Source organism: Papaver somniferum, chromosome 3, assembly GCF_003573695.1.
Source record: "Papaver somniferum cultivar HN1 chromosome 3, ASM357369v1, whole genome shotgun sequence".
Lineage (NCBI taxonomy): Eukaryota > Viridiplantae > Streptophyta > Magnoliopsida > Ranunculales > Papaveraceae > Papaver > Papaver somniferum.
This window is the reverse complement of record NC_039360.1, coordinates 224305399-224329548: the sequence shown is the minus strand read 5'-3', so window position 1 is coordinate 224329548 and position 24150 is coordinate 224305399. Positions and strand designations below refer to the sequence as shown.

General features: G+C 36.6%; 4 protein-coding genes across 6 annotated transcripts; 3 read left to right on the top strand and 1 right to left on the bottom strand.

The window, feature by feature from the left end:
• Positions 1-15451: 15451 nt before the first annotated feature.
• LOC113360724 lies at positions 15452-16237 on the top strand. The gene has a single exon (XM_026604195.1). The coding sequence runs from the start codon at positions 15452-15454 to the stop codon at positions 16235-16237; it is 786 nt and encodes a 261-aa protein (XP_026459980.1).
• LOC113358794 (uncharacterized acetyltransferase At3g50280-like) lies at positions 15698-19811 on the bottom strand. 3 transcript variants are annotated; one of them, XM_026602480.1, is made up of 5 exons: positions 19678-19811; positions 19359-19430; positions 18187-18318; positions 17970-18047; positions 16727-17865 (listed from the first exon to the last, which is right to left on the bottom strand). In XM_026602480.1, exons 1-5 carry the CDS (start codon positions 19720-19722, stop codon positions 17788-17790), a joined length of 405 nt encoding a protein of 134 aa, XP_026458265.1. In that variant the 5' UTR covers positions 19723-19811; the 3' UTR covers positions 16727-17787. The 3 variants fall into 3 exon arrangements, with proteins under 3 accessions (XP_026458262.1, XP_026458265.1, XP_026458264.1); XM_026602477.1 differs by lacking the exon at positions 19678-19811 and adding an exon at positions 15698-16600 and having other exon boundaries at positions 16868-18047; positions 19359-19653; XM_026602479.1 differs by lacking the exon at positions 19678-19811 and having other exon boundaries at positions 19359-19647.
• LOC113358793 (glycosyltransferase family protein 64 C3-like) lies at positions 19684-20812 on the top strand. Its single transcript, XM_026602476.1, has one exon. The coding sequence runs from the start codon at positions 19750-19752 to the stop codon at positions 20731-20733; it is 984 nt and encodes a 327-aa protein (XP_026458261.1). The 5' UTR covers positions 19684-19749; the 3' UTR covers positions 20734-20812.
• A 1370-nt stretch (positions 20813-22182) lies between these two features.
• LOC113362173 (cytochrome P450 71A1-like) lies at positions 22183-24121 on the top strand. Its single transcript, XM_026605136.1, has 2 exons — positions 22183-23195; positions 23287-24121. The coding sequence occupies exons 1-2, from the start codon at positions 22203-22205 to the stop codon at positions 23989-23991; spliced, it is 1698 nt and encodes a 565-aa protein (XP_026460921.1). The 5' UTR covers positions 22183-22202; the 3' UTR covers positions 23992-24121.
• Positions 24122-24150: the final 29 nt, after the last annotated feature.

Genomic DNA, 24150 nt, shown 5'->3' with positions numbered 1-24150 from the left:
CAATTGATGTTTTATTCCATTGTGTGTGTATGGATGTGTGTGTGATTCAATTGGTTCCGGTTAAGAAAAAATATTGTTATCTTGCTTTATTGTGTGGTATCAATTGTTTAGGCTTACAAAATTTCGGTGCAATTGCGGTGTTTTAATGCTTATGTTGATTTAATTGCTTCTGGTTGAGGTGAATAATTTTGCAAGTTGATTTATTTGGTTTGTATGAATTATTTATGGATTAACGAAAGAAAAGGTTTACGGGATGAATTTTTTAGTCCAATTCGATTCCGGATAAGAGAAGCTACGTTTATCTTAGTTAAACTTATCAAAGTGGAGGTTTCGGTTATTCAAGTATAATCGAATGCCTTAACAAGAAATGCTAGTTAACTAACCTAGTACCTGTCTTGTATAAAATTTAAAGGTCTAAGTTATATGGATAATTAGAACCTGATGAGAAAATAGAGTTATATTTATTTTGGTCTTATCGAATGAAGCGGTTGTATTTGTACAATTGGTTTAGAAAAGGGACTAAGTTTCTTAGTTTATTTTTGATTTGCTAAACTAAATTTGGAAAATTTCTTCGGGCAATTGTTTCCTTGACAACATATCAAAACAAGTTGCTTTGTAGTTTCGGTTTTGATATTGGTTATCAAAAATGGTGTGTGGAACCCTCGTGCTTAAATCTATAGGTTTGCAAGTCTATTTTGAGATTTGTAAGATTCTTTTCATGATGTCCTTTATTTTTTTCGTTTCTTTGTCATTTTGTGACAAAAAGGGGGAGAAATATATGGAGTAAACAAGTGATATTGGTATTGATTTTATATTGATTGGTATCACTAAGGAAAAGAACATTTATGCTTAAACGTTTATCTAACGAAATAGTGAAAGCATAGACTAGGGGGGAGTATCATATCATATTAATTGGTATTACAAAGACGTGCGGATTGATGAAATCTACCTATCTCGCCTTTAGGGGGAGTATTAGCTTTGTTATTATAATGTCAACAACGACATTTAAAGGATTGAATGAATGCAGGTTATTGTGTTGTTGAATTCGGGAATCAAGCGTATGTGTAATGAATTCTTGTAATTTGTTTATCCATATGATTGTAAGAGTTTTTCACTAAAATTGAAAAAGGGGGAGATTGTTAGAGCATAGATCGATTGAACCCACCAAGCATTGGTATATCAAGTTTGGTTGTCATATTTTAGTGAATCAAAACTCATTTTAAGAGTCGCTTGATTATGTACTAGAGTCAACTTCGTATAGGTTAGCTTGAAAGTATTAGGATATGAGACATTACAAGTATTGCGAAGAATTGAAGAAGTGAAGAAGTAAGAAGCTACAACGACAACATCATCCTTCCGCTTGAGGTTAGTGATATTTGACTTGAACGGTTTCATTCCCTAACGTATCTTTCAAGTCGTGCATATTGCAAACGAAACTGCGAAGCATGAACACTCTAGATAGACATAGTATTAAGGAAATACGAAGTTTATTGCCTAACCATTAAACTTTGTATATAAGACATCGACATAATCGTTTAAATTCTATTGTGATTATGTATGGGTATGAGGTGACGATTTCATCCTAGGAAACAATGTTTTACATGTGTTTTAAGGAAGTAAGTTGATAAACTTGTTTATGAATCGAAAAGGAAATCGCCAGGCGTTATTGGGATTGTTATTCATTGCATATCTTGTAAACATCCAATATGTGTGATTTTGTACAACCGCTCACGACTTGTTTGTGTTCTTGGTAAAAATATTCACAAAGGCATGTATTGGTATAACTTTTATTAGCGAAACCGATCTTAAGTAATCACATGAGATGGTATGATCGATTTTGTGTTATGTTGAATCGAATCTGGGTAAAGGGGAACCGATCCTATGAAGAGGTGCAACACATCACAAAGGGGAATCGATCTTTGTATGAGGTGCAGAAAGTTTGTAGCAGAAAGGGGAACGGATCCTATGGACATGTGCAACACGTTTTTAGGCAAAGGGGAACCGATCCTATGGACATGTGCAACACATATGAGTTAGATACCATATATATGTGGGGAACCGATCCTAGTACCTAGTCAACCGAATTTTGAAAATCTAGTCTGACTATGCACAGTACTCACATGCAGGTAGAACCGAAACTTGTTTTGGTAGAACCGCTAAACCCATGATTTGTGGTTGAGTGTTTCTTAATCAATCGCATAGTTCTTGAAAGTCAGATGAACCAATTCTAAACTTGTTTGTAAGTATGGCAAATCGGTTTCAAGGTTGTAAGTATGAAAGAGGACTTACAAAGTAAGGATGTCGGCATACTTTAAACACGTACATTAATGTTTATCTTTTATTTTTCAAAGTTATTCCTTAATAGCTACAGGAAATACCATGATCGAAATATAAATAATTTAAGAATCTTTTAATTAAGGTTGTTAATTTTATTTTAGGAAAATGAGAATTAGTAATTTGCATTTACTAGTTAAGATTTTCCAAAGAGATTTTCGGTCATTATTTTGGACAGAGCATTTCCAGGAATTATGAAAACCGAATTTGAAATATATTGAATATTTTTGAGAATATTTTCAGTTTTGGAAATTCCTTGGTGTCCAAACTTCCTTTTCTATAAATACTTGAAGTTTGTATTTCTAGCAAACTAATCCTTCATGACAGCAAACTTCCTCGGTTGTGTTGTTACTGGTGTAGCCGCCTATTCGGAGAGGAGAGTAACCGAATTAGGTGAAATCTCTTACGGGCGCTCAGTTTAAAGTATTCTTTGGGATTGAGAAGCTCTACGAGTACCTTTGGTGGGAAACTAGATAATTGCGGTTTATCTTGTGTTTTCGATTGATTTGTTTGACTAATGGTGGTTGAACTTTGATTGCACCTAGTTTGTTTATGCTTGGGAATCTTCTCTTCTGATATAAGATTCACTCAAACTAGATCGAAGTTTCGACAGGGATCTTTAGACTGTTGTTAGTTCTAAAGACGATCTTGTGATAATCCATAGTTAACAGACTCCATTCTGTGCAAGATTGATCACAAGAGATTCAAGTTGTTGTGTGCAGGTGTTTATTGAAGATCTAAGAAAATTTGAAGACAAAGAAGATATTGAAGATTTCTGATTTGGGGTTCATAATCTTTGGTGTGCACAATACTTGTTTCAGTATAAGATGATCCAACTATAATCGGTTTATACTTGTGGTAGATTGGATATATTAATTGTGTAGATCGGCATAAATATAATTCTTTGTGATTAAAAGTATTGATTGCAAAATCTTAACAATTACCTTTGGTGATTGAACATAAGATAGATCTAAGTACCTGACGAAGGAGTTTATGTTAAGATAAACAGAAGAGCCTTTGTACGACTCACATCACTTGGTTGAATAGAGTTGATACCAAACAGATTTGTTGTTCCTTTACTGTTTGGAATACGAACCAAAGGAATTGTTCCAAGTATGTGACTTATTCATAAGTTGGAGGCGTGGGAATACAGATGGAACTAGGTGAACTATAGGTTTAGTTACTTGGTCTCAACTATACAAAGTTAAGTTTAATTTTGTGTAGCGGCTTGATCCTAAGAGTATTCAATTCTGGACAAGGTCCCGCGGTTTTTCTGCATTTGCGATTTCCTCATTAACAAAATATTGTTGTGTCATTTACTTTATATTTCCGTATTATAATTGTTTTATTATAATTAAAGTAAATTACACAAACGCTAATTCCTACTTACTTGATAAGCAATCCTATTGTGTTTTGTTAATTTCGAAACTTTTTATCAAGTAAACATACTTCGTTGTTGTATTATCTCGATATCGTATCCATAGAAGATCACGCGAAGTGTGAATCGATTAGTCGCATTGTATCGAATCAGTCCATAGATAATTACTTTCGGAGAAAGGACTTATAGGTAGGAAAAGTTTTAGCTTGAGGTATACTTGGGTACCCTCGCCTTTTCACCTTGAACATTGGTCTTTGGTACCGTTCAAGTGATTTCTCTTGTATTCAATAAGACTCGCAAATTTCTATTTGCTTGACTAAGTATTGAATCGAGAAAGTGAGATATATATCTTTGATATATTTTTAATAAGATTGAGTCAGACTGTCTAGTTGATTCTCTTAAAAATATATTGGAGTTAGTCCATACAGATTGCTAAGCGAAATATTGGGTGCGCTTGTTAGACCCCCGCCTTTTCAATTGGTATCAGAGCAGGAAAACACGTTTAAAGACCTTATAAGTCTGTGTTTGTAGCGATCTGACTCTATGGACAAAAATTCTATCTCCATAAACGTACCACCAGTCTTCGATGGCTCAAACTACTTATGGTGGAAAATTGTTATGCGCGATTTTCTTCAAGCTCGTGATTTTCAAACATGGGTACGTGTTGTTAATGGCTATGATCCTCCGGTTAATACAGAAGGGCGATGTATCTATACCAAAGGATATTGGTAGATATAGTCCAGAGGAAATTCTTGCTGCAAAGTAAAATTCTGACGGCTTGGATGCTATCATACATTCCATTACCCTAGATCTTCACCACCGTGTGACTACGTGCACTAAGTCTGAAGAATCCTGGGATATCTTAGAAACCATATTTGAAGGAAATATCAGTGAGAAAGAAGCTAGGCTTCAAAACCTTCGCATGGTAGATGAAGAAACATTTGATGAGTTTAATCACAAAGTGTATGAAATTGTTAATGCATCTTTTGCATTGGGTAAGACCATTCCTGAAAAGGACATTTTGATGAAAATTCTCAGATTGCTGCCATCTAGATACGATTCTAATAAGCATGCCATCGTTGAAGGGAATAATCTCGCAACACTATCCAGAAATACGCTGGTTGGGAAGCTAAAGATCTTTCATCATGAGCATACGTCCAAGTCTAGCAAGGATGTTGCTTTCAAAGCACTAAGGAACACTAAATTACTTGATAAAAGTAAAAGTGTGTACATCTCTGAAGATGATCTTTCTAAGGCCGATTCATCATATGAAGATCTTGACAAGTCAGTCTCGTTGATCACAAGACAGTTTAGGGATCTTCTGTTGAAGAGAAGTAAATGGTTCTCCAGAGATAAACCCAAGTCATCAGATAAACCTCATAATCGTGTTCCTCATAAAAATAGGGATAATGATGAAACTGATGACGAGGATATGCCTCATTGCTTTAAGTGTAAAGGTTTTGGTCATTTTGTTAATGAGTGTCCAAATCGAAAGAAATACATGGGGAACAAAGGTCTTGCTGCAACTCTTGATGAAATATCTGACAACTATGACTCTAATGAAGACGAAAAATCAAGTGTTGCACTTCTGTGTGAAATTATTGATTTTTATATTTTCAACAATACATACACCAATCTCGATATTCTTTCAGAAGAAAACTCAACAAATCTAGATAGAATTGACCATTCTATTGGAAACTCTGTGTATGACGTTTCAAGTACCACTGTGTGTTTAGCAGCTTGCACATATCAGATGCCTGAATTATATCCAAGATTGACGTGCTCATATTGTTCACTCAAAGGTCATGAACTATCAAAGTGTTAGAAGTACAAACAGAAATTGATACATGTCAGAAAACTTCAACGAAGAGCAAATCGATTAGCAAGAAAGCTTAAACTTCCTCAAAAGACCGCTGAGGTATGTAAGATTTCATCTTCGTCTAAGAAGTTAGTTTCCAAGGATAAAACAAGACAATTAGAAAAGAAAGTATGGTCCAATTTTTTTGATAGACAGAGGCCTATGGATTCCTCTCAAAAGGAACATGGTGGATAGATTGTTGTTCACCGAGACACAACATTATTGTGTTGTTTTGTGTATCTTTTCTCACGTGCCTGATCGAAAGAGACAAGGTTGTGTACCTCTCAGGCTTTAGGAAAAGTTTTTTTTCTTCTTTTCTTAGTTTTTTTTTTTAAATCCCTATCTATCAATAAATGAGGGTTATTCTCGATGATTCTACTCTTTCTAGGGTTCAGAGTTGTGGGTGCACGAATCTATTAAAGGTTGCGTAACCTACATTCCTTTTTCCTTCTCTGAAACTCTTTCCAAGACTACTTGTTGAGTTTAAATTGTGATTTCCTCTCACAAACCCATATTCTTATGGATACTCCAAGCATCATGTCGTCTGATGGAAAAGAGGTTAATATGATTGTTAAGCCATCAATCATGAAGGAAAAAGAGAAATATCTGATACCTTCAACTTTGAAAAGAAAAAGAATGAATGTGAGGAAGCCAAGAGTTGTTCCTTCAAATTCTCAGAAGTTTTCTGATGTTCTTGAAGAGTTACAGGAGACAAGGAAGGAGATTCAACAGATAAAGGCTTTTGTGCTTAAGACTCATGAGATTCAGAAAGCCCTGGTTCGACAACCGTCAAGAAGGTTTATTGATATCAACTCCTATCTTAATTAACCTTATGTCCCAATGGCTGTTGACGAAAAGGAGTTCGGGGACGATAAACATTCTTCAAAGGTCTTAACATCTAGTAAATCTTCTTATGGGAATTTTATTTCTTATATTCTAAGAAGAATAACTAGTTTTTGGGATATCCATTATTGTGATTACACATAGCTATGTCCAATGTTTTCATCTTCATTATTTTTTAGGTTTATTTGGTTAAATTTTAAAAATTGTTTGGAAGATGATTTTTGCAGTATTAATCTTTATGATTTTATATATTGCAAATATATTATGGGATATGTGTGTTTGCGTCCTGAACTATGATTGTCCCATACTTTGTCAAAAGTTAAGTCTTTTGTATGTCAATATGCATGTATTGATAAAAGAATGAATGAACTTTTGACATTACAAAAGTTAAAGCCTTTTATGTCATATTTTGATGGAAGAAAGGATAAAACTCTTGTTTATGAGGATTATGTCTATTGTATGTCATTGTGCAAATAATGATGGAAAATAGGATGAATCCTTGCATATTCCGCAGTATTTGGTCGATCTCCGATCCACATTTTTGTGCATATACTGTGTTTGTTCCATAAGGTTTCTTATGTTGAGCACAACCGACTGGGTTGATCATTCTCTTATGATTAACTTAGTTGTTGCTCCGTAAGGTTCCCTATGTCAAGCATAGCCAACTAAAATAATCATTCTCTTTTGGTTCTTTTAGTTGTTGCTCCGTAAGTTCTCTTATGCTGAGCATTTCCGATTAAATTAGTCATGGGCTTTCTTGTGGTTAATTTAATTGAGTATTTTTGGATTCAAATTCATATTCGTATGTGATTTGTTATGTCCAAAGAAATCCTTCTTTTCTTGTGAAATTAAGTTCGCTATAGTTGTTCTTTCGGGAACGACATTTTATGGGGGAGAGTACTTAATTGAACTTGTGTTTAATTGCCAAATCTTTGTGGGAGAGTGCGGCTGTGGAATATTATAGGGGTTATCTTGTATCTTTATAAACTCCTTGATGAAAGCATTTAGCTTTGACTTTATGATTGCATCTAAAAAGTTGATATGCGCTTGCTTTTGGTCATGAAATGTCTCCATTGAATTTCATTAGGATCCCATTATTTTTCGTACCTTTGCCAATTTTATTGACAAAAAGGGGGAGAAAATGTGTAGTTCACACTACAAATACATATGGTTTTTGGATCATTATGTAAAGGGGGTGGTTTCCATGTGAGATGGAGTATTGACTAAGGGGGAGTGATACATATCACCATAATATTATTGTCGAAGTTGTGATACAATTGAACTTTGATGTTGTGTAATAATACTATGACACTTTGTAACAATGATTGAGAGTTCTTATTTTCTCAATGTTATAGATACGGATTTTCAACAACGACGATGATAAACTTACAACCTTTGGAATCATTGGTGTACTTGGAAGTGACGAAGATTTCGAGTAATGTTGAAGAACCAAGAAGATCAGACATGTGGAAGAGAAGCTACAAAGTTTATTTATTTATTTTGTATTCCATATGTATTGATAGTTTTGTCACTAAAATTGACAAAGGGGGAGATTGTTAGAGCACTGCTCGGTCGAACTCGCATGCGTTGCTATCTCAAGCATGTTTGTCAATGTTAGTGATCAAAACTATAAGTCTTGATTTATATTCTACTATTATCTAAGTCTCGGACTAGGATAAAAAGTGTAGTTGAGCTCAAGACTCCATGGCGATCATCATACAAAGACGAAGAACTACTCAAGGAACTTGTGGAACTTCATCGACTAAAAGTCATGTGGAGACTTGAACTTATTTATCACTCAAAAGTCTATCTACTCTATCTCCTATCTTGAGACAAAAGTCGTATTTCTATATAAACTATGATTATACACATTTGCTATTTCGAGCCGAGTTTATCTCACTTATCTATTTCTAGAAATATGTGTTGGAAAGCTTTTTCTTTGGCCAAGTTCATCTTTACTAGTGACAAAAGTCATATTAGTTTCAATTTCTTTAAAATGGCTTTGACGAAAAATGGTTTGTGAATAACAACTATATAACGTCCTCTAAGAATGTTTCAATGATTGAAATGAGAGTTTAGAATATGTAACCTTGGAAGGATATAAACATTGTGTAGTAACACATATGTGTATAAGTCCTTATTCCTTGAACCAAAGTATGCGTACTTTGCTGCTCAGGAAAACCGGAACTAAATTCCGCGTACCAGTACGCGCACCATCGGAAGTTCATGTCTCGTGAAAATCTGTTGGAGTTTGTGAACTGAAAAGAAACTTATTCCGGGTAATTAAGTCCGCGTACCAGTCCGCGTACTTAGGTTGGTTATTTTCTAAAAACGGTTATTCGTGAACTCAAACTTATATAAACTAAGCAATGAATAATTGAAAACTGTGGATATAAAGTTCATGAATTGATTCGAGTAAATCAAATCGTTTTTGCTTCGATTGTGTCTTGTATACTTCTATAAGATCTAAGCAATTGAACAACTCTCTAACTAGTTCATTTGAGTCATTTCAACTAGTTGTGGTAAAGAAGAATATGGTTGATATGAAAGTGCTCATATGGCTAACCATTTGGTTAACTATTGTTGAACCAACTAATGTACATGTTTGGGTATGGTTACACAAACCTAAAACGTGCATTTCATTTGTGTGTAACAAGCTAAGTATCGGTCGAATGGTAGAAAGATATTAGCTTGAATCTAATCAAGTTTTCATCTAACGCTGAATATTGGATGCTTTGTTACTAATCTAACATTGATTGCAAACCCTGATTTGAAAGTCTATATAAAGGAGAACTCTAGCAACTGGAAAACATAATCCCCACACCTCATGTGTGATACTAGTTGTATTAAATAGAGTCGTTTCTCCTTTAACCTTAGGTTTATTATCGAGACCCTTTAGGTTAAGGACTTGAAGACTTCATTGGGATTTTGAAGCCATACCCAACTATTTTCTCTGTAGTTGCGTGATCTGGTCTTGCTGTTTCTATCGTATTTGAGTACAATCGTAAGATTGGCTTGAGATTGATTTCTCCAATAGGAAAGATATAAAAGAAGTCACAAACACCTTCGTCTAATCGTTTGTGATTCTGCAATATCATCTTTCGCTAGTCTATTAAGATTATTGTGAGGTGATTGATAATTCTAGGCTGTTCTTCGGGAATATAAGTCCGGGTTATCAATTGGTTCCTATTCACCTTGATTTATCAAAAGATGGAACAAAAGCTCATAGGTATTTCCGTGGGAGACAGATTTATCTATTACCGTAGACTATTCTGTGTAATACAGATTTGTTTATTAAAGTCTCCGACTTTGGGTCGTAGCAATTCTTATTTGTGGATGAGATCAGCTAAGGGAATCAAGTGCGTAGTATCCTGCTGGAATCAGAGACGTAGGTAGCGCAACTGTACCTTGAATCAGTGTGAGATTGATTGGGTTTCAACTACAGTCCAGAACGAAGTTATTTTGTAGTAGGCTAGTGTCTGTAGCGGCTTAATAAAGTGTGTGTTCAATCTGGACTAGGTCTCGGGGTTTTTCTGCATTTGCGGTTTCCTCGTTAACAAACTTCTGACGTCTGTGTTATTTATTTTCTGCATTATATTTTGTTATATAATTGAAATATCATAGGTTGTGCGTTGAATCAATCAATTAGGAAATCCAACCTTTGGTTGTTGATTGAAATTGATTGATCCTTGAACATTGGTCTTTGGTACCGTTCAAGTGATTTCTCTTGTATTCAATAAGACTCGCAGATTTCTATTTGCTTGCGTAAGTATTGAATCGAGAAAGTGAGATATAACCCTTTGTTATACTTTTAATAAGATTGATTCTGAATGTCTAGTTGATTCTCTTAAAAGTATATTGGAGTTAGTCCATACAGATTTCCAAGCGAAATATTGGGTGTGGTTGTTGGACCCCCACTTTTTCAATATGTTCCAAGAGAATTAATGTTCCTCTGTTCTGACCAACCATTGACGGACTCTTGTTGCTACTTTTAACTATCCAGAGGTTAATCGAAACATTCTTAATTAAGACAATTTTTATGAGAAAAAAGAGAGGAAAATGTCCAATCCTCCTTTAATTAGTATTTATGAGAAGAAAGAGAGGAAAATGTCCATTCCTCCTTTAATTAGTAATGTTTGTTGACGCCCCTTTACACTAATGATAAGTGCATATTTCACATTTATTTCGTGTCAATTCCATGTTAATTTGTTGGTTTTCTTGCAAAATATTGTATATTACGCTTGTTTTCTCTTATTTGTGTTTTATTAGGCGAATCATCCAAAAGAAGTGAATTGACACTTAATTAGAAGTGACAAAGAACAAGTGGAACTTGTTAAAGTAAAAGATTTCTACTTTTCATTTTGTAGAGGAGGATGCGAAAACGAAGTCAATGGCGAAAGAACAGAGTCATTCTGAGCTCGTATGCGCAAACCAAGAACTTGGAAGGCTAAAAAGGCAGAATGGCCATTTTACAGGAAAGTGTTATTGCCACCTCCTTTTACGCTAAGGGGCATCCACTATGTTAAGGGCAGTCAAGTTGCAAATGAATTGTTAAAGGAAGCCGAATCCGTTACTAGGGGGAGGCTGGAATTCAAATGATGTTAAAGGCATCAACATTTCGTCTCAAGGCTGCCATCTTCTTAATTGGGGCTTTTTCTAATATACACCCATTTGATAATGTGTTTTCTAAAATACACCCGTTTTTTTTGAAATATTTCTAAAATACACCCATTCGAGTTATCTTCTTCCTCTTCAGTTCGTCAAGACGGTGATATATGGCCTGATGACTGGTTATCGATATATAAACGTACGAAGGTATAAGAAATGTTTACGAAGGCAGAAGAGAAGGGTTAGAAACAAGGGAATGAATGCCAAGTTGGATTGCTGACATTGATGGACATGATGAATATATTATCGTTGATAACGGTGATGGAGTTGAGCACGGGTTTTATCTTTTTCCGAGCTCAACTAAAACAGGGATCTTGGTTCTCTATTATATGCTGACAATGATGACTGATTATTGCTTGTGATGATTATTGATCGAGTTGGGAAGAGAGTTTTCTTTTGTGGACTTTGCTGGAAAAGATAGGGATGAAATAGGTTATGCTGAGAAGACAGAGAAGGCATGGGTATTGAGCTGGTCAGAAGTTAAGATAAGTAGAAATTGACGTTTAGTCCCAAAGTTTGTGGGCTTTGGACACTCTAGTCCAGCGTCCTTAGGCCTAGGACTCGCTAGTCCACATTTACAAAACCGGGAACAATTTAGTCCTTTTTTAGACGAGTTAGTCCAAATGGAAACCGATCCAAGTTTCTCTACTACCTAAAATACCCTCTCATTGTTTAATCCCAAACACGACTCTGTTTTTTATTTTCTTTTAGATTAGATCTGAGAACTTGGATGAAATTTACAGAGAGAAAAAGAGGCGATTTATGTTGAGATTTGCAGGGAGAAAGAGAGGCAAGTTCTTCATTCCCATTTTCACATTTAATCTAAAAATCTTTAACCATCAAGAGAACGTGTTTTTGTACATCTAGTAGCAGAAGATTATCTCAGTTGATGCAGGAGTTTATGTACGTTTTACTAATCTTTTGATTTTCTTCTGAATATAGACTAGAACGTCTAAAAGTTAACCTAATTTCTACATCTGATTTTTCTTTTGAAACTGCGAGTACCTTACCGATCTTCATCATTTAATTCGATTTTTTCATATCTCATTAACTGCACGAAAGAAAAATACCATTAGAACAGATCTGGTAAGTTCTCTTATTATTTTGACTTCTTTGGATTTCTTTTGTTAAATTTTGCACTTATTTGTTAACCTTAAGATGATTAATCAAAAGATATGAATTATTGAATTTTTTTTATTGTAATTATTAAAAGATGGGCGGCGATTTTATATTCGAAAATCAACAGGAGAGAACATGATAAACCTATTTTAGTGAAAATCTAGTGTAATTTATATGAGTCTTCTATTTTTGTTGCTCAATTTTTGTAAACATAAATGTTTACTTCATTGATTTGGTTTTCCTTAATTTACCGTATGGATTTTGAATTTACAACACATGGACTTCATAGATTTTACTTAGTAGACCAGTGTACAAGATGGTACACTACAACATAACCAGTGTACAAGAAGGTACACTACAACATCAAAAATGTGTTGCACCTTGTTGGTGCAAAAATTAATCACCCCAACAATCTTCGAGATGTGTGTAAGATGATCCAATCGCTGCCGTTGATTAAAATCTCCAAAGAATTGTTGATGAAAAGTGGTGGGGGTAGATGCAAAGACACTCCGATGCTAAAATCAACAAGAGTTCTAAGCAAGTAAGTTGTGGAGAAAAGCAATAGAAATTGTGTACCTTTTGAGTTGGATTTTAGCCTCTATTTATAGGCATAAAATCCTGATTTGGTTCCATAGTAACCCTAGATTTGTATTTATCCATAATAACCTCCAATATTTGTACTTATCCCTGAAGATACTTATCTATCTTGAAAGATCTTTATATATCTTGTCAATATTTGAGTATATCATAGAAGATCTTTGTCTATCTTCATAGGATTTGAGTAAATCTTGGAAGATCCTTAATATCTTCTCAAGATTTGTGTACATCCCCACAACATTTGTATCTATCTTGGAAGATCCATAATTATCTCTTCAAGATTTGTATCTATCTCAAAAATGACTTTTTTTTCACATAAGTCCTTTGGGCTTTCTCAATAAGCCCTGTGGGTTTCCTCAATGAACCCATGCCTCCGGACTTCCTGAATAAATCCGGTTGGGATCCCTGAGGGTTTCCTCAATAAACCCACGGATTGGTTTCCTCAATAAACCTCCGGACTTCCTCAATAAGTCCGGTTGGGCTTCTTCAATAAGCCTTGTGGGTTTCCTCAATAAACCCACGGATTGGTTTCCTCAATAAACCTCCAGACTTCCTCAATAAGTCCGGTTGGGCTTCCTCAATAAGCCCTGCGGATTTCCTCAATAAACTCACGAATTACCGATATTAAATAGTTTGTGCGGTACGCGCGTATGCTATTTAATAGGATACAAACATCGCCCCCTCTTAATTTTCAACTTGTTGAAGAATTAACAAGACAAAGACTACATGCGATGGCGACATGTATATAATTGCTCAAATGAATCCTGGCACATTGCAGTGCATATCCAGCGCAGCTCTCCCTGCAAAAGATGTTCATGCTAATTTATCATTGTTAAATAACGCAATATATACCTGAAATGCCTCTCCCTTAGCTTGCCAAATTCATATCCGTACTCGCTGGGCTTTATATGGAATTCCAACAGTCACTTAGTGTTACAAGCCCAAGTACTGAATTCATAAAGAACGAATTTTTAGGAACCATGGTTTTTTTTGGGACCATGGTCTTATTAGGTCAACCTCTCTATACTTATAAGGGGTGTCCTAATGTTAGGTAAATACGCATTTACCCTTTATTTTAATTTAAATTAAAACTAACCTAATAACTATATAAATCTAATCATATACATCTAATCCAAATGAATCTATTAACCAAAATCAAAATCAAAAAAAAATTGGAGGGGAATCGAATTTTTTTAGTGTTGAAAAAAAAAATATTCTCTTCTTCTTCTCTCTTTCCTTGACGATCCTCGTTCGATTGAAAAACCCATCAATCGTTTTTAATTCGATTTTTGAAAGGGTAATTTGAGTAGAAATCATCAAATGATTGGGTAAATTAAGTAGAAATCGTTAAAATATGGTTTAAATGGAAGTTAAAGTGGCATGTTCGGTTAGGAATAGTTTTAAAAAAACTAGTTTTGTAACCGAACATTTTGAAACTAAGAACACGAAGAACACTTCGGTTATCACGAATTTATTTTTTCGTAACCGAACTCCGAGTTCGGTTGGTTCGCAAAAAATAGTTTTAACCGAACTCCTCATTGAAAACCAATATATTGTATTCGGTTGGTTTGCAAAAAATAGTTTTAACCGAACTCCTCATTTAAAACCAATATATTGTGTTCGGTTGGTTCGCAAAAAATTCTAAAACTAGTTAGTAACCGAACTCTACCCATAATACAAAAAAAAAAAAACAATGTAATCGAACTGTGTTATTTTTCCCACTATGCTGAGTTATGATTTAACCGAACTTTGCCTACTTTGTTCGGTTTGTTCGCAAAAAATCTTGACAAACCGAACTCTTCACTAATTCCATACATGTGGAGTTCGGTTAAATATGTTGTTGGGTTAAAGTTTGCGAACCAACCGAACATTACTCTGTAAATCCTATAAACAAAGTTCGGTAACATGTCTGTTTATCGAACGACTAAAACCTCCAATAAAAAGCGAGTTCGGTAACTTGCGGGTTTGGAAGAAGTAACCGAACTACACATTCAGATGAGTTCGGTAACCTGTTCTTCACATAAGGTAATCGAACAATACCAAATCTACTCTAATAATTTACAGTTTTTTTGAAAATTTGGAGCAATTCAACCAACATTATTTAAGCTTGAAGTATACCTGGGTACCCAAATACCCTTCCTCCGGTTGTGGTTGGTAAAATCTATCGTTTTTCATGTTTTCCTTCTTCATCTTCTCTAACTTTACTCTCTCAATAATTCTACTTCTTTTAAAGAAAAACCATCTGATTTTTTAATCTCACTAATTATCTTTACTTAATCATCTCACTGATCATTACACTAACTATTATTAACACTAACTAATCATTAACCAAAATCAATCAGGAGGGTAATTTAGGTATTAATATAAATATCTAGATAAGGGGTGACATAGATTTACTTCTAATTTTTTTACCCAAAATAAAACCATGGTCCCAAAAAAAAAACGATGGTCCCTAAAAAATCGTTGTTATTTATCTAGGACCTACTGGGCTGAAAAGCTTCTGGGCCCTCTTCACAAAACTTCATGTTCAAACATTGACCACTGGTCCACTGCTGTTAAGGGCGATTTAGGATATACGAACTTTGTACAACCAGCTATCTATACAGCTCAGTGGTACAGATTGGGGGAAAAAGAAAAGAAAATCGGCACATCTCATGGATGATCTCCCATTAGAGATAGCAACAGAAATATTTTCTGGAGTACCAGCAGAAACAGTTCTAGAATGCAAACGAGTTTGCAAAACATGGCAAATTCTCTTATCACTTAACAAGAATTTTGCTGATATGCACTTGCAGCGTCAACAATTACCCGAGCTGGATCATGATCACAACAACTATAACAATGGGGCTGCAGGTTCGAAGGTAAATCTAGGTTTTATGTTAATATTACTTGGGGAAGTCGATAAAAACAATAGTGTTCAACAGCTTTACTATGGAGAATATAACGAGGGAACTGATAGTACTTATCACGACCAGAAGTGCATTCCAACATTTCCAAGAAAAATTAACTTGATCAATCACCCTCCCATTGAACCCCCTAAGTGCCGCACGGGTTCTCTAGCTGGTTCTTGCCATGGTTTGATTTGTTTAGATAAACCTAGGAAGAGCGCCTTCCCAGATTCAATCCATATCTGTAATCCCATTACCAGAGAATGCTCGCATCTTCAAGGATTTAACGAGTACCTGGATGCTGATAGAAGATACCGCCTACATATTCGCTTTGGTTACAGTCCGCAAACCAACGAGTACAAGGTTGTCAGAATCACATATATAGGCCTACTTTCTAGTATAGGAGATATACACGTATACACTCTTGGTGGCGGCAGCGGGTGGAGAAATAAAGGGGCAACCACAAGCGCGTTATGTGGACGATCTGGTGTCTTTGCTAATGGCAGCGGGTGGAGAAATAAAGGGGCATCTTCAAGGACGGCGAGCAACTAGCTAGCTACAACTTCAACCGCGCGCATATATAATCATGGTGGGTTTTAGTTTCAATTTCGTTTGTCAAGTATAATTACTTTAAAAGTTTTTTAACCATTTTCGTCAGAAGTGTGCATCATTAGGATTTACCTGTGGTGGGTTTTCGTTTCGAATTTCTATGTGCTGGTTTATTTAAGACATTGTGGTTTAAGAAATTTTCCGTTGTGCTGCCTACATTATAAACTGTTCTCGCAGAAAATACTGGTATTTTCCACCAATGTTGGATAACCGATGCTCAGGAATAGCACTCACCATAAACAATGATCTGATGGGTGATAAGGTTGCACCGGGGTAGACCACCAGAGAGCCTTTCCGTCTATGTAGCTGAAAAATGAAGACATCATCATCTTGAACTTAAAAAAGAAAGAAAAGGTTAACACGAGAAAGCTTCCATGAATCCTGTATCTTTCTCCATGGCCGTAAAAATCTCAATTGGAAGGCAGATTTCTATATCAATACTTCCACTGATCCTGGACACACAGTAGTTATTCCATAATATTTCCCAGAGCTACCAGTTTAATGAAATGACATGAATTAATGAAATGCCAAAGTGATGTACCCTATAAATACGCCATCGAGTAGTTGAGTTACCTGAATAGAAAGCAAAGGATGTGACTGACCTTCGTAGTTTAGTACCCCATGGAGGGTAAAAAACGAATCTATTATGCTTTGAGGAGTGTAGATTGGAGAGAGGATGTTGTCAATGGATATGTCTGCAGTGGCATGGATGAACTCTGCACCCTCAGAGTTGCAGTTGATGTAGACTGAGATTTTGTTGTCATCCTCATGTTTTTCGATACCAAGACGACCAGCTAGAGGATAAAAATGATCAAGGGTATTGGACAATGAAGTTTTAAGATGACTTATCATGTTATTCATAACATTATTGTTTGTTTCTTCTTCTTCTTGCTTGGATATTATTGATTGTGGCTTAGTGAAGAGAAGACCCCTTTGCATGTATGGCCTTCTAAGAAATGCTAGATCCCATGGATTCAGATCAATCCGCTTACTACTACCATCTTCAGATTTTTCGATGTAACTTGCTGGATGAACTTTTGTTGTAGAGACGCAATGAACCTCGGCAAGACTCATCCTCTGATCAACGTCTCCCTCTCTCTGTCTCTCTAATCAAGCTATAATCTCATATAGTAAACAAGTTCCATTAATGTACATGCCGATCTGAATCTAAAGATGTAGAAGAAGAAGATAATTTATAGGCAATATCACCGACATGATGATGCAAAAGAACCTGGTGTTTTGCGGGGTAAGTGGGTGGGAGATCTGGCGAGTAATCCTGCTGCTGGTGTTAAGTTTTTGGTTGACTAATCAGAGATTCTCATGTCAGTCTGTTTAGCTTCCCAACCCACCACCACATGATTTTGCATTTTTCTCCAAAATCCATAAATGATGGCGGTTTTTCAGTAATGTTGTAGACGTCCGTCATTCAAAAGATTTGCGTCTACGACAAGTTTGGGAAATTGAAGGCCCCGAGACGATTCAAAGTCATCAGATTAATTTGCTGTTTGAGTCAAAGTGACAACTTCAAATGGGGAGAGCTCAGTTCCAAGATTGATCATACTTGATACGTACTAAAAAAGAAAGCATTACATCCTTCAGGAATATGCTCATGAACAAAAGAAGAAAGATAGAAAAACAAGAATTATACATATCTGGTACAATAAGATGATCAGACCTCATCACCGAGGTCACTGAAGTCTGGAAAGGTAACGCATTTGAAAACTTTGCACTTCGAACATAAAACATATCCAATCTGCATCACAGAAATGTTCTGTTAAATCCTTGGAAAAGGAACGTTGAGGTTTTGACTCAAAGAGACAACAAGAAACTAAACAAAAGGTAAATATGGAGAGAATCACATGCTTAGGGTCCAAAAAACAGGAGTGACTTACAGCTCTGCAAGATGGACAGCGGCGGTAGATTCGGTTATTTTGTGCTTTTACGTTGGTCTTCTGCCCATTGCAGAAATCACAAAGCAACCATCCTTTCCCACTGCATGGTTCACACATAATTCCTATATCCTCCTACAAAAGTTGAAACAGTTAAGCAAAGAAACAAAATGTCAAAGCTTGGAGAGTCACTATATGCAACTCTTTTAGTCTAGAATTAAAAAACAGATTTGGGTATGTAAATATACTCGCACAAACAACTAAAATTGCATTCCCGACCCCATTTAAGTTCCAAAAATTGCTGCTCAGAACCATATGAGAATCTCAGTAGCCTCATGCTTCCAGAAGCAAAAATAATCAGCATACCTAGATTTTTTAACTGTAATTATCTTTCCTTAAATGATTGCAAACCCCCTCCCACCACCACCATCTCACCATATGCTAGCTACCACTACCAAAGATTTGATGTCCATCAGCCAAGGGGGAAGAGGGCTTGCGTCGGCGAATTTAGAAGCAGGACAGTTATCCATTTTGTCTGTAGGCGCTCCGTCTTTGATATGCTCCAAATTAAGACATCCAACCATGTCTTCTATGTCTCGAATATACATATTGCAGCAGGACAAGCAAACCATTCGCAATGCTCAAAAGCATCAAAATAGTCCCATCTTCAGTTTCAAAACCTATTTTAAAGTGCAACTCCCAGGACAAGTCTATGTCCTATATCCTTGCTGTGCACATCTAGTAAGCAAGAAACAGGAAATATACCTATGTGAAGAACTAGAAAAGCCTACCTAGTAGCTATGATCTGATAACCTGAATGCTTGTTTTAAATCACAAACAACCAACAATACAGAAAAAATTCAATTCAAACAATAACAGCTAAGAAAACATTCGAGACTTCTGCAAACGCCACTAACACAATGTTTTATGTCTAGCTAAGACTCCCATAACTGTACGGTATTTATATTTTATAACCAAACTAAACTAAAAGCTTTGGTACTATATGCACTGATGCAATTTGTCTTATGTTTCATTTCACAAGTGTTCAGTCAGTAAACCAAGTGACGCCTAATAAATTCTATGCTATATCGGAGCTACATGTCCAACCTAAACTACCATATTCCAATTCAAAGCAAGATAAGAATTTTTCAAAAAAGAATTGCAAAATGTTGTACCTGCAGTTGTTGATTGGCAGTGCAATGTAGAGGGATGAATATATTCCTTCTTGCCAACGGAACCGAAGACGACTGCGGAGAAGAGCTATAAGTAGACGACGGTAGTTTTAACAAATTGAATTTAGTGGTGGGAATAGAAATCGCCATTAACAAAAAATTCACAAAAGAAACTGAAAACTCTTCTCCTTGTGTTTTTCACAAATGAGAATGCGGATAAACCAACAATTCCCAGAAATGCACTTCTTTTTCTACTAAATTACAAATATGACACTAGAAATAAATCCTTTCAAATATTAAACCACCACAATTACGATCATACCTGACCCACAGACACCAACTCCGCCGGAATCTGACTCCCTGCCATCAACCACCGCCTGAAACTCCTTACTAAATGGGAAAACCAGCTAAGATTTTCTTATTCTTCATCTTCTTTACATGTTTCTTAACTTCGATTCATTCTATAAATCCAATTTGTAACTCAAAAACATTTTCGGATCCAAAAACCTTAAGATCAGATCAAATCACAGTTTTAATCAACGGCTACTCGGAATCACGTATCCATCTCCTCCGCCGCATCGCCGCCAGATACTCCTCCTCACCCTTCGTCGCATCTGTACTAATCCTCTGGGGAAACCCAAAAACACCACCAGAAACCCTAACTCAAATCACTCAGAACCTAACATCATACTTCGGCGGTGCACCAATTTCATTACTCCTCCAATCAACAGACTCACTAAACTCAAGATTCCTCCCCAGGCCCGAAATCACCACCCGTTCCATCGCAATCTGCGACGACGACATTGAAATCGACACGAAATCATTTGAATTCGCATTCAAGATATGGGATTCGAATCGCGATAAACTCATCGGATTCTTTCCGAGATCCCACGACCTTGATTTGTCCCTCAAATCGTGGATTTACACGGTCCATTCGTACAAATACTCGATCATGTTAACCAAACTCATGATCATGAAGACGGATTATTTGGAGAAATACAGTTGCAGTGCTGACGGTAAAATCACAATGCTAAGGGATTATGTCGATGAGATGAAGAACTGTGAAGATATTCTGATGAATTTTGTGATTTCGGACGAAGCGGATTCGGGTCCGGTTTTGGTGGAAGCGAAGAGATTGAGAGATCATGGTGATGCAAGGAATGAAGAGAATGGTGAAATGGAGATGAGGAATGTTGGGTTGAGTAGCAGAAGAAGAGAACACAGGAAAAGAAGAGGTGAATGTATTAGAGAGTTTCATAAAGTGTTGGGGAGAATGCCATTGAGGTATAGTTATGGGAAGTTGGTTAATTCTGTTGGGGAACAAGGGTTGTGTGTCAAAGGTGGCAAATTAGTGTTTTGTGATCAACAAATCTTTTGATTTTGATGCAAAGTTATGTAAAATCTGTAACACATCATTGTATAATGTAGTATCAAGCAAACAAACAAACTTGGAGTTATATGATGCTATGTTGTCAAAGGCGATCAAGGCGCACGATTCGTAGTGTAGGCGCCACGCCTCACCTCGCACCTCACACAACTTAGATATGATGCACCATCTGTGGCAAATTAGGCGTAGAAACTGTAAGTATCTAAGTAAATCCTTGAACCTGAAGCTAGACTGACAGGATTTAGAGCGTCATTTCATTCGCCAATAACAGACAAAATTGGAATTACAGTATTCGAAGAGTGTGATAGAGAAGTGGGCGGCTAAGAGCGTCCACATTGGTGCGAGTATAACTAAAGACCAAAGACTAAAAAAAAAGACCAAACTTGGGTTTAGTCCGTCCTGTGGCGTAGCGGGTGACGAGTAAATTTGGTCGCGCGTTGATATAAAGTCCGCTTCATCGTCCAGCGTAGATAAAGATTACGCCTGACATGGGGCGTTGATAAAGATAACGCCTGGTATGGGGCGTTGATAAAGATAACGCCTGGTATGGGGCGTGAACTATAACAACGCCTGGTGTGTGGGACGGAGATTATACGTTCGCCCGGGTTCAAAAATAAAAAATAAAAATAAAAAATGGGGCGTTGATAAAGACAACGCCCCAAGCAAATTTCCTAAAGTTTTAAAACTTTAGGCGTTGACTATATAAACGCCTGTTGCCCGCGTTAACTTTACGTACGCCCGACGGGGCGTACATTTAACCAACGCCCCATCCAGGCGTACATTTTACCAACGCCTGTTCGTTGGACGTTAACTATACGAGTGCCTGATGAGTGGCGTAGACTATATCAACGTCCGTGATGTAGGCGGAGATTATATAAACGCCTGACTATATTTTGGTTTGGTCTTGGTCGCCGACCAAATTTGGTCTGGTTTTTACTCTTTGATCAAATTTTGATCGATAGTCCATCCCACTGCCCCAGCCCACTGGACCAAATATTTGGGTTTACTGCAGTTGCTCTAAGAGGGTCAATTCACCTTATCAAAATGACCAAATGGAAAGCCGCATCAAAATTGAGAATGAGCAGAGAAAATTCAAACTTCTTTGTAACTATAAGATTTCTTTTCAAACTTTGGAGTTAGGTCTTGGCGGTCCTAATTAGACAGCAGCAAAACCATTAATTTCAATCACATACATTGAATTATGCATGTGTGACAAATTACATCTACAATCTCATTGGTTCAGAATAGTTGCAAAACTTCACCAGCATTTTTGCTTAGAAGATTTTTCATGTTCAAATTTTCAGAATAGTAAAAAAGATTCTAATTAGACACCGCAATGACACTGACTTATTAATAATAACATGCTGATTCATTCATCTTTAGATAAAACCCTATAAAACGATGATATATTCATAGGTTTTATAACGTGATTCTAGCTAAACAACTGCAAAGGCAAAAAAATGGATCTCCTTTCCGTGCTTGTATTTCTGCAGCAATGGGTAGGAGAACAGTTCAACTGTTATCCAAACAAACATTTCTTCTTTGTTTCAGTTCCAGTTCTTCTGTTCACAGTTTTCTTCTTGTTTAAGATCCTTGGAGTTTGGTCATCATCAACAGAAACCCATATTTATAACTTACCACCCTCTCCACCGAGGTTTCCGATCATTGGTAACCTTCACCAGCTAGGAACATTAGCTCATAGATCCTTACGAGATCTTTCTCAGAAGTATGGCCCCTTAATGTTCTTGCACCTGGGTCAATCTCCGACTCTCGTTGTTTCATCTGTAGAAATGGCTAAAGAGATAATGAAGAACCAGGATCTTGTCTTTGCAAACAGACCTGCTCTTACCGCCGGTAAAGCGCTTGCTTATGGATGTACTGACATAGGTCTTGCCCCTTATGGTGAATACTGGAGACAAGTGAAAAAGATTGCGGTTGTGGAGCTATTGAGTGTCAAAAGGGTTCAATCATATAAGCATGTGAGAGTAGAAGAAGTCGGTATTGTGATCGAGAAGATATCTAGATTATGTTCTTCAAGGGAAGACGGTGCGCAGGTACTAAGCCTTACCGAAATACTGCTAACTCTCACAAACAACGTGGTTTCAAGGTGTGCACTTGGTGTTAGGTATGAAACTGCTCATGGAAACAGATTCCCTAAAATGTCAAGCAACTTTTTGGGGTTGTTTAACGCTTTTAGTTTTGGTGATTTCTTTCCTTCTATTGGTTGGATGGATGTTGTTACCGGACTATCTAATAAGTTTGAGAAGGCGTTTCAAGAAGTAGATACCTTTCTAGATCAAGTCATTGACGACCATCTCCTTCGTCATTCCAAACCGGAAGTTGATCACGGTCAGGTAGAAGACAGTGATGAACTAGACTTGACGGATATTCTTATCCTTTCTCAGGAGAACTATAAAAATCTCTCTCGTAATAATATCAAAGCAATACTAATGGTTAGATCATCTCTCGCTCTATGTGTCTTTGTCTCTTAAATAGAACAGCTAATACGTTTTCAGCTAAATCCAAATTCTTTTGTCACTACAGGATATGTTTATTGGTGGAAGTGACACATCAGCAAGAACAATGGAATGGGCAATGGCAGAGCTTATAAAGAATCCCAAAGTGATGAAGAAAGCACAAGATGAGGTGAGAAGAGTTGTGGGGAAGAAGTCTACGGTAGAAGAAGACGACATTAACCAAATGGCCTATTTGAAATGTATTGTGAAGGAGATATTGCGACTACATCCTTCTCTTCCTAATTTAATTCCTAGGGCAACAACTAAGGGAACCCAGATAGCAGGTTACGATATCCCTCCAAATACATCAGTTTTCATCAATGCATGGGCTATCCAAAGAGATCCTAACATATGGGAGGACGCAGAAGAATTCCGGCCTGAGAGATTCATTAACAACCCAATTGATTTCAAGGGTCAAGATTTCCAATTCATTCCATTTGGTTCAGGTAGAAGAGGGTGTCCTGGAATATCGTTTGCCATCACAGTTGTCGAGTTTGCTCTTGCTAGTCTCTTGTACCACTTCAATTGGGAGCTTCCTTATGGTGAAAAAATAGAGGAACTTGACATGACTGAGAATTTTGGTCTTTCTGTTAGTAAGAGAACCCCTCTTTGTGTTCTTCCCACAATTTACTCATCGCGTCAGCTCTATCGAAGAAGCAAAGTGTTTAAGCATACACCAACTTCGGTTCCTAAAAAGACTCTCAGTCAGATGAAGACGCAAGCGTTTAACTAGTTCCTTTTAAGTTAGCTATTTTCAAGTTTTCAAAGTTGTTGTGTTCAACAAAGTCCATCTTTGAAAAACTTGTAACAAATTGAGATTAGTATAAATAACAAAGTAATCTCCACCAGTTGAGCGTGGAAGTATTCACCAAAAATCCTTTTCCAACTTGGT

What these genes read in the sequence shown, in the direction of transcription:
- LOC113358793 (XM_026602476.1), top strand. Translation starts at nt 19,750, where the DNA reads ATGGGAAAACCAGCTAAGATTTTCTTATTCTTCATCTTCTTTACATGT.
- LOC113358794 (XM_026602477.1), bottom strand. Translation starts at nt 17,368, where the DNA reads ATGAGTCTTGCCGAGGTTCATTGCGTCTCTACAACAAAAGTTCATCCA. An exon ending in ATCCTTTGCTTTCTATTCAG is followed by an intron (nt 16,601 to 16,867) that starts GTAACTCAACTA and finishes TTCATTTTTCAG; the next exon opens with CTACATAGACGGAAAGGCTC.
- LOC113360724 (XM_026604195.1), top strand. Translation starts at nt 15,452, where the DNA reads ATGGATGATCTCCCATTAGAGATAGCAACAGAAATATTTTCTGGAGTA.
- LOC113362173 (XM_026605136.1), top strand. Translation starts at nt 22,203, where the DNA reads ATGGATCTCCTTTCCGTGCTTGTATTTCTGCAGCAATGGGTAGGAGAA. An exon ending in ATATCAAAGCAATACTAATG is followed by an intron (nt 23,196 to 23,286) that starts GTTAGATCATCT and finishes TTGTCACTACAG; the next exon opens with GATATGTTTATTGGTGGAAG.